This window comes from Micromesistius poutassou, assembly GCF_964030765.1.
Source record: "Micromesistius poutassou genome assembly, contig: SCAFFOLD_5332, whole genome shotgun sequence".
In the NCBI taxonomy this organism is placed as follows: domain Eukaryota; kingdom Metazoa; phylum Chordata; class Actinopteri; order Gadiformes; family Gadidae; genus Micromesistius; species Micromesistius poutassou.
Genome location: NW_028177393.1, coordinates 1 through 16,682, shown reverse-complemented (window position 1 = coordinate 16,682; position 16,682 = coordinate 1). Strand labels below are relative to the sequence as shown.

The window sequence follows — 16,682 nt, the reverse complement described above, 5'->3', positions numbered from 1 at the left end:
CTGGTATGACTCATTCTCATATCGGGCACACATGCATGCATGAACATGCAGTCTCCTCCACGGTGGGATGATGATGATGGTGGTGGTGGTGGTGCTCCATGCACGGCGACGCGAGGCGATGTGGAGGACATGGGTCAGCTGGTAGTTTTTTTCCACCCAGTAAAAGCAGCGACCCCCTCCCCCCTGTGACGTGGAGCCCAGCAAGGTGCCTCCCCCCCCCCCCCCCCCCCCCCCCCCCCCCCGTCCCGTCCCGTCCCGTCCCGTCCTGGGCTGGTCTGTGAATGTCACCTTGGTCGTTCACATGCGGCCATACCTGATCCACAGTGGCAGTGCAGAGCACCAACTGGGTTGCGAGTCCGAAGGCTGCCTGTACCACCAGCTTACTGGGTGGTGGCTTAAGCCGCCCTGGTTGCCCAAGGGCAACCAGCCGAGTGTCAATAAAGAATCCGATTTGAATATGACGGTTGTAAGCACATTGTCAACATTAAAAAAAATAATGTTGTTATTACCTTTTGGTTGTGGAGTCAAATGTTGGAGTCAAATCGTACCAAACAATCCGTGATGGATTCTATACTTGTGTTTGTAGTACGTGATTCGGAGCCCGTAGATTTTACTGCAGGGCTATTTTCCCGCAGTATGCTCTGCAACCAGCAGGGAGCAGCAGAGTGCTATTATTATTTTCGTATCGCTATATTTTTTCAATTGGCTTTATTCCTTGTCTGTGACTCTTGGCTCATTCCGAGCCCTAATGCAATTTTTTTTTAGCAGCCTCAGGTGAATTACTCGGGCTAAGAGCCCCACTTGCCAATTTAGTAAAGAACGGTGCTAAACATTTATTAAAGATGAAGAACCCTACAGCCAAACGTTGGTGTGTTACTTTTTAATTTATTTTATAGCCATAAATATAAATGGAAACATTTCGTCTGAATGGGTTGAAGCCACTCAAGTGTTGGAGGATTGAAATACACCCATAGATTTGCCCACTCCCTGCTTCCATTTCCTTACCAACAAGATTATGCATCCACAGACTATAGTGGTTAGTAGTAATGGTATATTTTTGTATATGTGTGCGCATATTACACGCGGAGCAGGCAGTAGTGTTACTATAGTACAGCTCAGAGGAGTTCACTGAATAAATGAAACTGAACATCTACTTTGACTGAATGTAATATTTATGAAATCGTCTTGTGTATGAATTCGTCTCGTCAATATGCCGACGGCAGCGAAGGTTGGCGAACCAAGGAGGTTATTTGAATTGCATTGCAATGCAAACACTACAGGAATCGTCTTGTTCAATCCGGCCTTGTTCCGGCCAACCAATGAGGGCCCGGCTTCAATTCGAGCCTCATCCTTCTGCATCAGCGTCTGTCGGATGCGGCCTTCCCTCTCGGCCCCTCGCGCTCTGCCCTCCTCCGTCTCCGTCCCGCTCGCGTTTGTTCTGGCGTCTCTTTAATCTTTTAAATATTGATTGAGAGCGTCATTGGAAGGACGTTAAAAGCCTGGCTTTGCACCCGTCTTCACTCGGCTGGCCCCCCCCGCTCCCGCCCCCGCCCCCGCCCTGCCAGCGTGGCCCCCCCCGCCACTTGTTTTTCATCGTGCAGGGCCTGCCCTGCCTGGGGTGCCGACGAGAACGCGCCTGCTCGCAGAAGAGACGGAAGATTCTGACGACGTCGCTGCTGCGTTGGTGTATTCTACTGCCTATCGCTGCACAAAAGGAAAAAACGCAAACTGCAGACTGTACTCGCAGAAATTCAGAGTGGTGTGTGTGTGTGTGTGTGTGTGTGTGTGTGTGTGTGTGTGTGTGTGTGTGTGTGTGTGTGTGTGTGTGTGTGTGTGTGTGTGTGTGTGTGTGTGTGTGTGTGTGTGTGTGTGTGTGTGTGTGTCAGAATCCTTTTATTTGTCATTGTACAATTGTAGCAGCATATACACACAAGTATACACACAAACATATAAATGGTAAAAAAGAGTCCAAAAGTACAAGGTTGTAGACAATACTGCAATATACGCATAAGATATAAAATAGATAATATGTACAGTTTTTTACAATTATTGCACGTGTGTGTGTGTGTGTTCAGTGCAGTGATGGCTTGTTGAAATGAAACTGTTTCTAAGTCTGTTTGGTGTGTGTCTGTGTGTGTGTCCCCGTCCCTGTCTGTCCGTCTGTCCGTCCGTCCGTCCGTCTGTCCCCAATGGCCCAAATTCAAACTGTTTTGACTTGTCTGTTTTTGGCTCGGCCAGTGATCAGTCATTTAGAACCCGAGTGCATGTACGCTACGCACACCAGGAGTACACACACACACGCACGCACGCACGCACGCACGCACGCGCGCGCACTCCGTCAGTTAAGTAATTTACACATTAGTCCGAGTTGCTTTGCGGTGCCTTTGGCAGGTTGTGTTTCTCCCGAGTTGCGGTAACGCTGCGCTGCTCCTATAATTGGGTGTAATCTCCTTCTCCTCATGTTGAATTGAGCTAATATAAAGAGACGACTATAAAAGCAGTGTGCTTGTTGGCAGCGCGTCGCGGCTGGTGGGTTGAAGTCGTCGCCGTGAGGACAACAAAGTGTGTTTTCTGTTAAGACCGTTACCATGGGTTTGTAAGAGGAGGTGTTTATTTATACATCCTTTGATTACCGTCGAGACAAGAGCCGTTTCGGATTGCCTCGTGCAGACAATACGGGCAATATCCGTGCGCTTCAAATCTATTCCTTGCTATATGCGTCCAATCAAATCTTTTCATACCCATTCCTTCAGGAATTGGAAATGATAATCAATTTACCTCGTGGTCACGTGATGTGATATCTGTGCTGTAGTTGGCTAATGCCCCGTCTCGCGGCGTATCGAGAGATGTCTCTGCCGCTCTGTTTGTCAGGCCGATAGAGTGTGAGAGGCTGATGACCAGTGCTGTGTTGAGAGGCTCTGAGAGGCTGATGACCAGTGCTGTGTTGAGAGGCTGATGACCAGTGCTGTGTTGAGAGGCTGATGACCAGTGCTGTGTTGAGAGGCTGATGACCAGTGCTCTGAGAGGCTGATGACCAGTGCTCTGAGAGGCTGATGACCAGTGCTCTGAGAGGCTGATGACCAGTGCTCTGAGAGGCTGATGACCAGTGCTCTGAGAGGCTGATGACCAGTGCTCTGAGAGGCTGATGACCAGTGCTCTGAGAGGCTGATGACCAGTGCTCTAGCAGCTGCAGAAAGCCCCCCCACTGTGTATTTATTTGTCACACTGTTTCTGAGCCCCGGTCACAACAGAAGTACAGATTAATATTGATCATTCTTTCTTGTATTGAATATTGTGTATGAATACTATAGTGTTTTTCTTTAACACTCTGATACTTTATTTACATACTTTATTATAGAATTATCTGATGTGTTTTTATTTTGTATGTGTGCCCATAAATTAAGACAAAATTCAATTTGTTTGCTTTATTTTCCCGTAAAAATATACAAATTCTGTTGACTTCCCCATTTCTATAATTTAGCTGATACACGGAAACCATTTGTAGCCTTCGCCGAACGAGCCTTACTAAGTGATTCAGCATGTCCAGCCCAAAAACCCAAATCCAGGATGGACCTAAATTGCCAAAAAAGCCAGCAAAAAGCAGGAAAGCATTAATTCCCTAATCATCCCCTTAGCGGCGGCCTGTTGTCATTCACCTCACCTAGACAAACACGCCCGCATTGTTTTTGTACACACTTATTCTTTTTCTACAGCGAACAAAATCCCTGAAAAAAAAGGCTGAAAAAGGCTTTTCCACAAACTCTGCTCAATGCCCTTAAAGGACTGAGATTTTCCCGGGCTCTCTAGACGCCGCAGTGGGTAAGCAGCACGTTGTGTGTGTGCCGGGGGGAAGCCGGGCACAGAGGCCGTGCGTATCGACGGAGACCAGAGGACTCTATTTTCAGGGGAAAATGTTTTTGCGCGAGTCATTTACTTGTCTAAACTCAATCAACCTCTGCCGTAGCGCCCGACAGCTTCCGTTAATAGAAAATTCTCTCTCGTGCCGGTGAACCGGGGAGATCCCGCCATGAACCTGGCGTTTCCAAGGTCCTTTCCCCCCCCCCCGTGTGATTTCATTCCAAACTGCCGGGTATTCAAATTGGGTTTGATTGATTATCACCAATTAGTGTCATCCGAGCCCGAGTGTGTAAATTAAGGACGTCTTATGTGGGTTCACGCGTGTGTTTGCGGTCTGGCTCTTTTGAAATACATTTTCATAAACAATGATGTTTACACACACGCACCCAATCTTGAGTCTGAGACGGACTGTATCCTTGTGGCGTCATTTATTTATTAGTCTTTTTGAAGTCTGGAACCAAACATGGCCAGATTTATTTTTAATTGGATTCCTCAATGAGTCCTAATTAGAATTAGTTCAAATATGTTAAGCGTCTATATCTTTTTTTTTTTTCTTTTCTTTTTTTCCCCGTCCTCTATCCATCAGTCCGGCGAACAGCAGTCCATTTCAGCGCTGCATAATTCAAATTCAATCAAACTCCAAGCTTACTGCTGCTGAGCCTGTGTTATTATTTATTTATTTATTTATTTATTTATTTATTTTTTTCAGACTACACATATAAGGCTTAGTCCATCCCTCGCCCCCAGAGCCGCATTAACAAAAACCCCTCTGCGCATTAGCGTTGGTGCATTATCACGGCCACATGGCTGTGTAGCCGCGGGCTGGGTCCAACTTGGCCGCCCTTCCTGGCTTTCCCCCCCCTGGACCCTGCAGCAGGACTTCTGCTGCTGTGTGCGTGTGTCTGGCTGAGCCCAGACCCCCGATCCACATCACCAGGTCCAGCTCTTTTTCCTTTTTAGATGATCACGGTTCTGTTGTTGGCACAGCTAATGTAGCTGGGGGTGGATCATCAGCAGCAGCTCTCTCTGGTCTGGGGGGGGGGGGGTGTGCTCGTCCGCTCGCCGCTCTCTCTGGGAGCCGAGTCCCACGAGGCCACGCTCTGCTGGCTGGGAACCACAGCCTCCAGATTGTGGCCGTGGTGGTTTTGTAAAGGGGCGCGCGGCGTGAGATGTGAACGTTGGTATTCGTTCTTGTGTAGAAATGATTGTATGGTTAATTATTTTGGCCTTGTCCTTTGGCCATGTTCCACATGATGTACAACGATTCATGGATGATGAGGATGAGGATGAGGAGGAGGATGATGATGCAGACAATGGCTTGGCGGGGTATCGGGAAATAAATGATGATAAGGATACTGCGCTTCGTCAGAATCACACAGAGCGATGTTATGAATCTGGGCACACACACTTCACAGTGGGCAGGCAAGTGTTCTGTGAAAGGTCTCCCTGGTGAAGGTTTTCTCATAATATACACTTGAGATATGGGTTGTCTCCCAAGGCCTCGTTCGCTCTCTTACGTTAGCCTTGTGAACTGGTCACGGTCGCGTCAAGCTCCAAAAGGGCTGCGTTCTGTTTCTCGCCCGTCTTTAAACCCATAAGTCACGAGGTGTTTTTTGAAGGCACAGATCCACCGCTCCACCGCCTTCTTCTTCTTCTTCTTGCTTCTATTGTTCGCTGCCTTTTCATGTAAATGTATAAATGTGTTCTTAAACGGCTCGTCTCCCCCAGGGCCGCGGTGGGCGTCCTGGAACCTGGGGGTGTTCATGTGCATCCGCTGCGCCGGCATCCATCGCAACCTGGGGGTGCACATCGCCCGGGTCAAGTCCGTCAACCTGGACCAGTGGACCCCGGAGCAGATCCAGGTAACGTGTGACCCTCCGTCAGGGCGGGGCCGTTCATCCAATTTTGATCGCGATTTTCGATTTCAGAGTGAAACGATTGCCAAACTAATATAATCGAGTTGAAACGATAAAAAAAAATAATAATTTAATAGAAATTGCAGAACAGATGGATTCATATCTGGACTTTATTTTCTATTTGACCATTCTGTGTATATTTTTTAAGGGGAAATTTCAAAGTTCTCATTTACAAAGTGTTTGTTTTTTTGGAGAGAAATTATGAATAAATGCATCAATGTTTTCAAACTCAAAAATAATCGTTTGAATAATCGAGATTTCAATATTGACCAAAAATAATCGTGATTATGATTTTTTTTTTTTCCATAATCGAGCGGCCCTACCCTCAGTCCCTCACCCCCCCCCCCCCCCCCCCCCCCCCCCCCCTCTGGGACACGGCCGCGCACGACTGTCAGCACGGCGGGTCATCGACAAACCCGCACCACACACCGAGTAACACGCACACACAGGGTCCACCACATCTGTAACACACACAGGGTCCACCACATCTGTAACACACACAGGGTCCACCACATCTGTAACACACACAGGGTCCACCACATCTGTAACACACACAGGGTCCACCACATCTGTAACACACACAGGGTCCACCACATCTGTAACACACACAGGGTCCACCACATCTGTAACACACACAGGGTCCACCACATCTGTAACACACACAGGGTCCACCACATCTGTAACACACACAGGGTCCACCACATCTGTCTTGTGCGCGATAAGATCACGCTAGTGCCAGTAATGGGCTCCTGTGCAGAAGACACAAACACACACACACACACAAACACACTGACCGGCCAACACTAGTGCGTGTGCGTGCGCGTGCGTCGTTTAGAAGCGGGTTTCGTGACCACGGACGCGACGGAGGAACGTCAAGTGGACGCCACGTGAACTGCACCTTGAGCGCGGGTGTTCGTCAGTGTGTGTGCGCGTCAGTGTGTGACTGTCGCTGCGTCGGGGGCTGGGCCCCATCGATCACATCCCTGAGTGGAAGTAGACGGCGTGGTAATAATCACAGCTGACTAATTAATCCTGCATGGCTGATCAGTGGAACTCTGTCTCCCCTGTTTATGCCATCGTCTCCCCATCCATCAGCCACCTCTAAATCGGGCCTGACAGATAGTGTGTGTGTGTGTGTGTGTGTGTGTGTGTGTGTGTGTGTGTGTGTGTGTGTGTGTGTGTGTGTGTGTGTGTGTGTGTTGTAGGGGAACAAAGGTAATCAGACTCCTCAAGGTTGAGGTCATTTCTCTGTTGTAAATGACAATTGTTGTCATTTGAATCAGTTTTCCCTCTGATGTTGACACACACTGTCACGTTGTCACTATTGCGTGACAGAGGAGGTTCTGCTTAAGGGTGTAATCGATTTGTATCGATTATACAGCCGACGATTTGATGGGTCGAGCAAGAGTATCGATTATTAAAAAAAAAAAGTTTTTTATTTTTACAGTGAATAGGCTTATTGCCATACTAGACCCACTTAAGTAAGCACTACAGTGTGTACAGAATACTGTATTCTCAATAAAAGACAAATTATCAATTTTTTGGTTGATTTATTTGTTAGATATTATATTCATAGATATAATATAAAAAATATTGAGTATCGAATCGTATCGCGGGGAATTCTGAAGTATCGAAATGAATCGAATCGTTCGGCACAAGAAACCGACATCGACGTATGGAATCGTCGCTGACGGCTCCGACTCACACAGCCCTCGTTCTGCCTGACAAGCAGCGCAGGTCATCCAGTCGATAATGCACTGCTGTATCTGGCCTCCCTCTCAAGGGGGGAGACGAGTTGTCTCCCCCCCCACCCCTCCCTCCCTGGGGGGGGGGGGGCCAGTGGAGCTGAACAATGCTGCTTTCTCCCCCCCCCCTCCCCCCTCCTCCCCCGTCCAGAGCATGGTGGACATCGGGAACAGACGGGCCCGCCAGATGTACGAAGCCCACCTCCCAGAGAGCTTCAGACGACCCCAGACGGACCAGTATCCTGCCACTGCTGTGTGTGTGTGTGTGTCTGTGTGTGCGTGTGCGCGTGTGTGTGTGCGTGTGCGCGCGTGCTGTTTTTTATGTCTTGTGTGTGTTTTTAATTATGCTTGAATTGTCTTACCCTGACCCTGACCCAAAATGATGCGTTGATGTGTCGTGCGTACATGATGGATTATGGTTGGTAAAGTATTTATTTAAGGGTTCATTGACTAAACGCTCCGTCAGTGCTACCTGATGCAGGTGACGCCAGACAGCGAGGGGACCACCTGCTGTCTAACAGAGAGGCTAATCAATGAGTTAGAGGTAGGGTAGGCAGTCCTACTCTTTTCCTTTTTTCCTCTTCGTCCGAGCATTTGATTTATCGATCGCTGTCGGGAAAACGACAAACAAACCAAAAAAAAAAGCTTCTAAAATAAATTGCCTACCCCTAGCTTTAACCAGAGTCCAGCCTGTGAATCTGTCTATATAGATAAGACATCACGGCTTACACAAAATGATCTTCCCCCGCTCGAGTAATACAATCAGATGGGAGCGAAATGCACTCGGAAGTCTGCATGAAATGCAAATGTGCTATTACCATCCGTTGGCTCACTTCCACTGCCGTATTATTCACCTCGTAAAGACTTGGGTATGCCAGAAAGGGAATTTATATCCACCGTCTAATCAACATCACTACAGACAAGTAATGGTTGTGCGACTGACATAGTCACGTTTTAACCAATGTTTCACCCCCCCCCCCCCCTCCCTCCCCTCCCAGAGCCTGTAACCATGTAACGCACATCTGTGATAACACCTACAGATGTTGCAGTTGTCAGGTTTTTTTTTTTTTTTTTTTGTTCACCACCCAATCACATCTTTGTTGATCATCAAACCACGTTCCCCTCCATTTTGCAAAAGTGGGAAACATCTTATTACGTTTCCTCACAACGGCGGTCCTTGAACAGTAAGTAAGACATATGGTGGGGTGCACGGCGGCTATGCTATGCTATGCTATAGGACCCGGAGCATCTGTGACTGTATGGGCAGCATATGCTTCCACCATGTCCTCCGGCAAGGCTGAGTGTGGAGCTCACCCCCCCAGCCCCCCCCCAGCCCCCACGCCCCCCCCACCCCTAGCCCCACGCCCCCCCCCACGCCAGCCCCCACGCCCCCCCCCAGCCCCACCACGCCCCCCACCCCCAGCCCCGCTCTAATGGTCTTACTCTGGGAACTGGGAGGGTGGTCATCACTCTGGACTCACCGGGGCCTCCATTAGCTCCCGCAACGGCAGCGCTACGGTCTGGAAAAGGCAGATAACGCATCCAGAATTACTGTGTAACATTTCTGTTGTGTGTGTGTGTGTGTGTGTGTGTGTGTGTGTGTGTGTGTGTGTGTGTGTGCGAGAAAGGATATGGGGCTGCGATGTTGAAAATGGGAGTCTTCTGCTGATGGTTGTTTTGTGCGACTGTCTTTAATCTCGTGTGTGTGTGTGTGTGTGTGTGTGTGTGTGTGTGTGTGTGTGTGTGTGTGTGTGTGTGTGTGTGTGTGTGTGTGTGTGTGTGTGTGTGTGTGTGTGTGTGTGTGAAGAATGATATCAGGCCGCCGTAGGGGTCTTGCGTGCGCATTGTGAATAAAGATCTGGGATCGTTTTTTGTTTTTTTTCTCCTCTGGCTTTCTTTTCCATTAGCACGTGAACGGATGCGTCTTTCTTGCGTGTGCGCGTGGTGTCGAACACGCGTCCCCCGCGGACGTGCTTCTCCGCTACGTGTCAGAGCGTGGTGCTCTATCTGGTCGTGATGACGATGTAAAAAGGCGCCCCTTCCCCAGAGACACAGCCCCCGCCCCCCCCACGCTGAACGTAAATCATCTCCACGTCCTTATCTGGGAGACGCGGCTCATCACCGGGTGGTCCCCCATCGCTCACGTCCTTTGAAAGCCACGACCAGATCCAACGTCGGAGCCCTCCGACGATCGGACGATAAGAGAAAGGAATTAGCCATATTATTTTGATTCATTTCTCTGGGATCCTCCCCTAGGTTTTTGATAGTGGAGTGGATGAGGCCTTAATGGGTAAGAAGGGAGGGGGAGATTTGAGCTGAGTCGTCTTCACACAAGGGCAAGGTCGTTTTCCTGTCCACAAACCCCTTTTTTTACTCCTTTTTAAGGGCATTCCTTTTAAGTGCCTGAAGATGCGTTTTTTTGATGGGTTCTGTGTGTGTTTTAACTGCAGCGTGTGCATTCATGCGCTGCTTATTAAACACTCTGTTTCGCAAAGGTTATTAAACACACAAGACGAGCTCTGTTTATTCGCATAAGTCAAGGTAGGACAAGGGAACATCCTGTTTGCGTAACTTAAAAATGTCACATGCCCCCCCCCTCACATGACACACAGTATTAATGTAGCGTGGAGTAGTGTGTTTGTATTAACTGAACGATGGTCATTGCCTTAGTCCTGTTCATCAGGGCTATGAGATTTCATGAACTCCATTTCGGTGCTCCCTCTTATTGGTCGTATTTTTCTTCCACTAAGAAGCTTACTTACAGAAGGTTATTAGGGTTGGTTTGAAATGGCCCGAACGCCATTTTTTTTTTTTTCTGTCATTCATGGCATCATTTTTTTTTTTTCTCTCCTGCTGAAGAACAGTTACTCAAGCCTCCCAGTAGTTTTATTTTTTCTTCCCCCTCCTTTCTTATTTGTATTGATCTGAAGGCTGATCGATGTTGGAAAGTCTTGAGTATGTAACCGAATGAGTTATATAAGGGGGAGTCTGTCTGGTCTCTGATACCGAGCTGTCTCTTGAAAGTAAATTGTACCCCAAAGGAACTGTATCCTCCATCGCGGTCTCTGGTGCCGCCGATTGCAAAGTCTTTCCAATATACACTGGGTGTCTGGTTTATTGTCTACACCTTTAGTACCACACTGGCAAAGTAAACAACAACAATCAATATACAGTACTGCTCACTTTTGTCAGGATTTAGCACGGAACGAATGGCTTCTTTCCCCCTTTAAATAGGTATGAGCTACGTACAACATATAATCCAACAGGCCACAGAGCCTCAAGCCGTTTCTCAATACCAGGTACGTGGACTACGTTCTCGCGGACTTGGAAGTACGTACTCGGCAAGTCCGGACTTTCGAGTACAGACTTCCGAGAACGCGAGTACGCACTCTGCAATTGGAACAGCAGTGGACATCGATGATGCATCCTGGGATATTTAACGGTCCCAAGTCCACACGAGTCACCTCCGATGCATCCTCGGTAGAACGGCCTCATCGAGAACGCATCGAGAACGCATCGAGAACACTTCCGGGTTTTACGACCGTACTCGCGTACTCGTAATTGGAACAGTGCTTGGGCTACCACTGATGACGTTTACAGAGAACGCAAGTACACGAGTACGCACGAGAACGCGAATTGAGAAACGGCTTCTGTGTTACGTGTCCCTCCTGTTCCTGTGGTGGCCAGCTAGCTGCCTGACAGTGGCTCTTACTTGGCTACACCTTGTGGTTGCCACCGCTATTACCTGTGCCTTATTATCTTTCACCTGTGTCCAGGTGGAGGTCCTGAGTGGGAGGCGGGGCCTCCGCTATAAAAGCCCCACACACACACCTGCCATGGCGGCGACTTCTTTCCCGAGAGACTCGCTGGATGCGTTGGGTCTTGTTAACTGCCGGTTCACCCGTGTCCGTTCTCCTCTCGCTGCCGCTACCAACACTATTTGTCTTTTTGGCGTCATTGTTTGCCTAGTTTTTGTTAATTACGACCGTTTTCTGTTAATAAATCCCCTCGATTTTGAGCCCTTTTTTGTTGTCTCTTATGTTTGGTTTCAGCCGTAACATACGTGGGGGGGGGGGTGGTGGGGGTATTAGATTACTACTTAGGCTGAGTGGAGAACAGCCCGGAGCGTTAACTGAACGGAGCTCGTTTTTCGGAGTGATTTTTCTTTTTGGATTGTGTTTGTTTGTTTGTAAGTCTTGAGTCTTGAGCCATGCTCCCTAACCCCCCCGACCCCTCTCAGAGCCATGGAGGTCTTCATCCGGGACAAGTACGAGAGGAAGAAGTACTACGACAAGGACGCCGTCGCCACGCCACCGGTGAGTACCCTCCCGCACGCCGCCACGCCGCACGCCGCCGTGCGCTAATCCACCGCGCACGCCCCCGGGTGCCACTTATCTGATTGGCATTTTCATTTCCCTCTGTTGAGCGGTCTGTCCAGCGGTCTGTCCAGCCGTCTGTCCAGCGGTCTGTCCAGCGGTCTGTCCAGCCGTCTGTCCAGCGGTCTGTCCAGCGGTCTGTCCAGCCGTCTGTCCAACGGTCCCTGTGTTCAACGGATTGTTTTTTTTTTCGTTTAGTTTCAGTTGTCAAATAATTATATCGATACCCTCATGAAATCAAGATTAATAAGGTTTATGACACCGTGGAACGCAGTAGTAAAACACTTAATAATAATCCATACCCCAGAGGAGGACAATGCAAGCTGTTTTTGTAAAACAAAAAAAGAATCAAATTGAAATGAACAAGGAGATGGATAAAAGCCAAGTCAACTAATGATAAAGGCTGATTTCTGATGTCTGAGAAATGCTCGAAAAAAGTGTAAATAAAAACAGTGGCTCAGGATTTCCGCTGAGCCTCTCTGAAGAACGGTCTTCCTAGCTCGAGGAGTTCTGCTCATCTGATTTCCGGTAGGAGCGCCTCTCTTCCATAATTGCGGCAAATGCCCGAGTCCCCTCGGGTTGTGAATGTGGACCCGGGGAACACTAGGATCGTCTGACTCACAGATCTCACTCTTTGTTCAGGCTTATACGGGATCAACACATATGCTGTGTGCCTCTTGGTGCTTTAATAAAGGTTGGGAAATATATTCCGGTGTGCTCACATGTCTCAAAACGTGTTGGCAGTCCTGCAGCAGAATTAAGGGCTGGTTTGGAGGTGTGATATTTGCTTTCTGGGAGAGGTGGGAACGAAGGGAGCTGCGGTACACGGGCGGTCTCGGGCGGCAAAAAGCACGATGAGCGTCGCTTCTGTTTCTGCCGGTCGAAGGTGAGGTTCGGCTAGGTTGGATATCGTGCCGCTGGTGTTTGGGCCAATCAACACCGTTTCCCCCCCCCACTGCCGCAGGTGGTTGTCCTGCTGTATGTGTTACCATGGAAAGGGGAGTAAGACGGGAAGGGAGGGAGGCGTCAAAAAAAGCCCCGGTGTCGTAATTCATACCCTCCCCTCACCCCCCCCCCCCCCCACTGGACGCTGAGACATTCTCAAGATCCGCGTTGAGCCGAGCTGAGTGCCCATGGTTCACCGGTACCTGGCGATCATCTTCCAGCAGTGCAGAATGGGCCCAGCCCGGTGCCGTGCCCCTGTAGCCACGGGGCCAGTCGTCTCCAACGTCCAGCCCGGCTCTGGAGCTTTGCCGCCCGCGCTTATCATGCGCAGGGGGCTTAATTAACAAAGGAAGAGAGAGCGGACATGGGTATGGATAGGGGGACAGACACTCAGTGGAAGGGCCTTGCCACAACGGATTACGGTACTGGATAATACTCCTGGTATCGGAGGAGGGGCCATAACCACGTTCTGAAAAGCGTGCGTTAGGTTTTAATGCATGCGAGGACACTTAATTTCAGTTCAATTTACCGTCCTCTTAACGATCTTCACTCCTAATCATGCAAACACTCACACTCTGTGTCCCCTTCATTAAGAGGTAAGTGTGGCCTTTAGGGGGCCTGTACCGTCCGCCGCGATACATAGAAATGTAACGCTCATCTAATTGTGAAAACTCAAACTCTCTAGAATCAAGAGAATTCACCCAGAGAGGTAGCTGATTGGCTAAGCAAGTTTTTTTTTAGGGGGGGGGGGTGGAGATTACTGCTCTTCGGTCGGTTGAAGATCTATAGGGAAAGGAATCTATTAAATGAAAAACAGTTAACCATGGAATTCATGACCGGCAGACCAATTGTGTGTGTGTGTGTGTGTGTGTGTGTGTGTGTGTGTGTGTGTGTGTGTGTGTGTGTGTGTGTGTGTGTGTGTGTGTGTGTGTGTGTGTGTGTGTGTGTGTGTGTGTGTGTGTGTGAAAAGAGACTTGTTTTATAATGTAAGCCACTTAATCACGCTGCGATTGTTATTAGATTGCGTTTAGTTGCAAAGTTAATGTGGTGTGAGAGTGCAGTTCTCTTTCTCGTTCTAGATTTCAAAGTATGCCGTGCTCGTAACCCGGTGATTCAGATTGGACACTCGTGACCCAATTCCGACGTTTCCCTCGAACACTGGGGCCTGTATAGTGTGCGCGTCAGTCCTCTGTGGACACAGCGCTTCGTTCGTGTCTAGTGAAACAGAAATCTAGCAAATAAAGGACTGCAGCATCCAGGCAGCGTTTGTCAAGTCTGCAACTCACACCGACGGCAAAAAGAGTGTGCACAATTATATCAATTATTCATTTATGATTATTCTTCACATCAGTGTATCCAATCTGAAGGTATAAATCTATAACCTGACTCTGGCCAGATGAATTTGGTTCCGCCTGGCTCCACTCATCCATCTGGGATCGCTCCTCCGTCGGGAGGTATTTGGGGACTACCGGAAAATGGTAGAGCCAATCAGGACCGCCGGGCGGGATTTTTATAGACGTGACGTAGCGGAGAGAAGCGACTGTTTCGATTCAGACGGCTCGCGTCGAGGGAGCAAGCGTCACGGGGTTGGTTTCGATGTGAGTGGTTGAAGCGGCACGTCAATAAAGATGACGGACAAGTGGTTCATCCAATCATATGCAAGGATTTTTGATAAGGCCCAGCCTTCTAAAGCACCTCTTCAACGGAGCGATCCCAGATGGACGAGCGGAGCCAGGCGGGACGAAATTCATCTGGCGAGAGTCAAGTTAATAAATCTATGCTTTTCGTCGATATGCATGGAGATGTAGTAATAATATGTAAATGAATGTTAACTTCTCAGAGGTTAATGGCAAATTGTAGCCCGTATAGAATATGTTTTAACATCCCATACGCAGTGTCTCAGACATCACTGAGAGGTTTCCCAAGACGAGAGGCTACTGCAGGTTTTCTTCTCGAAATTGTCAGAGGTGGGCAAAAATGAATTTAAATGAAAATCTATTCATTAAAGTGATGTACATTAATTAAAATAAATCTGTGCTCAACTTTATGAACCGTCCCTCTCAGATGCACATCGAGCCCACTGCGACAGCCTCTTTTGGCCAATTGGCACGAAAAGTGAATCGCTTCTTAACTCTTACTTGGCCCACAGCCAGCCCACCCACCAGTTTAAGGCAAATTCATGCTGATCTTTTACAGATATCCATAACGGCCACAAGGAAAGACTCAGACATTAACACATCACCTTCTTGGAGGGGGTCATAATATCCTCAGTTCATTGTTCGACTCTAAGTTATTTCAGTATTTGGAATAAAAAAAAAATCCTATGCCAAAATGTGTCTGAATAACGAAACTCAAGTTTGGTTCGCTTGGATCAGATATAAATGAAAAAATAATAGATATGAGTGATTTTAAAATATGCATATCAAATATGCATATAATTGAAATAATGCCAATCTCCCATTTTAATCTTGGCGCCCATCTTACTATGTAGTCATTTTAAGCAGACGCTCATTTCTAATTGACAGATTAGAAATGAAAAGATTACAGATAAAGCAGCAGCAGGTCAGGGATTGGACACCTTTTGTTGAAGGATCTTAAAAAAAACAAAACCAACAGCGCCCTAACGACCCGTCAATCTACGCACACCTGCCTCCCAACGCATCCCCCCTCCAGCCCTAATCACCTCCTAATGGCGCCGTCATCGTCACAACTGCCATTAAGGAGCACATTAGGGAAATTGAGCTCTGCTATTAAGACGGACGCGTGCCGGTAAGGGGGACATGAGCGTAAGCACAAGAAGTCCTCCTTTTTCCCCGGTGGTTGATCAAGGTGAGCCGTTCTGTCACCGCGGTGATGGAGTATGTGTGGGACTGCGGCCGCACCTTCCCTCTCGGCGAATGAGAACTGTTTGTTTGTTTTTTTTTGTGGCACCTGCGTTCCAGCGAGCCAGTGGGGGGGGGGGGGGGGGGGGGGCGGCGGACTCTCTCGCTGGCAGTCCCTGGCAACGCGTGGGGAGTGTGAATGCTGACCCATCTGTCTTCAGAAGCCTGTGTGTTAATGAGACTGTGGGACTGTGTGTGTGTGTGTGTGTGTGTGTGTGATCAGCCAGTGTGTCCTCAGCACATGTTATTTAGCCTCAACCTGTGGATTGTTACGCTTGCAATGAATCAAGCAGCTGGAAGCCAAAGGCACACTTTCACCTCACAGAGTTCTCTTTATCTGTGAATCTATTCTCTCTCTCTCGGCGTCTCTTTCGCTCTCGTTCTCTGGGTTCCCTCTGTGTCTGTGTGCGCCGGCCTTTATGTATGCGCGTACCTGCGTGCATTGTGTTTCCCGTTGTGTACATCCTGCATGCGTTTCATCCTCTCTGACCCTCACCTCATCCCCCTCCTCTGTGTCGGCTTCCCGGAGGCCCTGACCGCGATCTAGGATCTGTTTCCACCACCTATGCAGAAACCGCGGGTTTGATATACAAATTAATTATTCAATGCTCATTATCACTTCAAGGCATTTTTGTGATGCCAGAGGGAGAGGGATAGAGAGACTGTGTGTGTGTGTGTGTGTGTGTGTGTGTGTGTGTGTGTGTGTGTGTGTGTGTGTGTGTGTGTGTGTGTGTGTGTGTGTGTGTGTGTGTGTGTGTGTGTGTGTGTGTGTGTGTGTGTGTGTGTGTGTGTGTGGGGTCATCCTGGGCGTGTGGACACAAGCAGAATGCATCATTTGTAGGGTTCTCAGATTGCGGTTGGTCGATCTGCACTTTTTTTTTCTCACCCATTCATTGGTCGGGACTATAGCTGGTGCTTCCTATACAAGGAGAAAGCACTTCTTAATCCATTATATTCAGG

General features: G+C 48.5%; 1 protein-coding gene across 1 annotated transcript; it reads left to right on the top strand.

Moving 5' to 3' along the window:
- Positions 1-1,210: 1,210 nt before the first annotated feature.
- On the top strand, positions 1,211-11,883 carry LOC311376168 (stromal membrane-associated protein 1-like; the record flags this gene model as incomplete). The annotated part of the gene is made up of 5 exons (XM_084491034.1): positions 1,211-1,228; positions 2,813-2,936; positions 5,587-5,720; positions 7,671-7,756; positions 11,760-11,883. The coding sequence occupies 5 exons, from the start codon at positions 1,211-1,213 to the stop codon at positions 11,881-11,883; spliced, it is 486 nt and encodes a 161-aa protein (XP_084347160.1).
- Between the last annotated feature and the right edge of the window lie 4,799 nt (positions 11,884-16,682).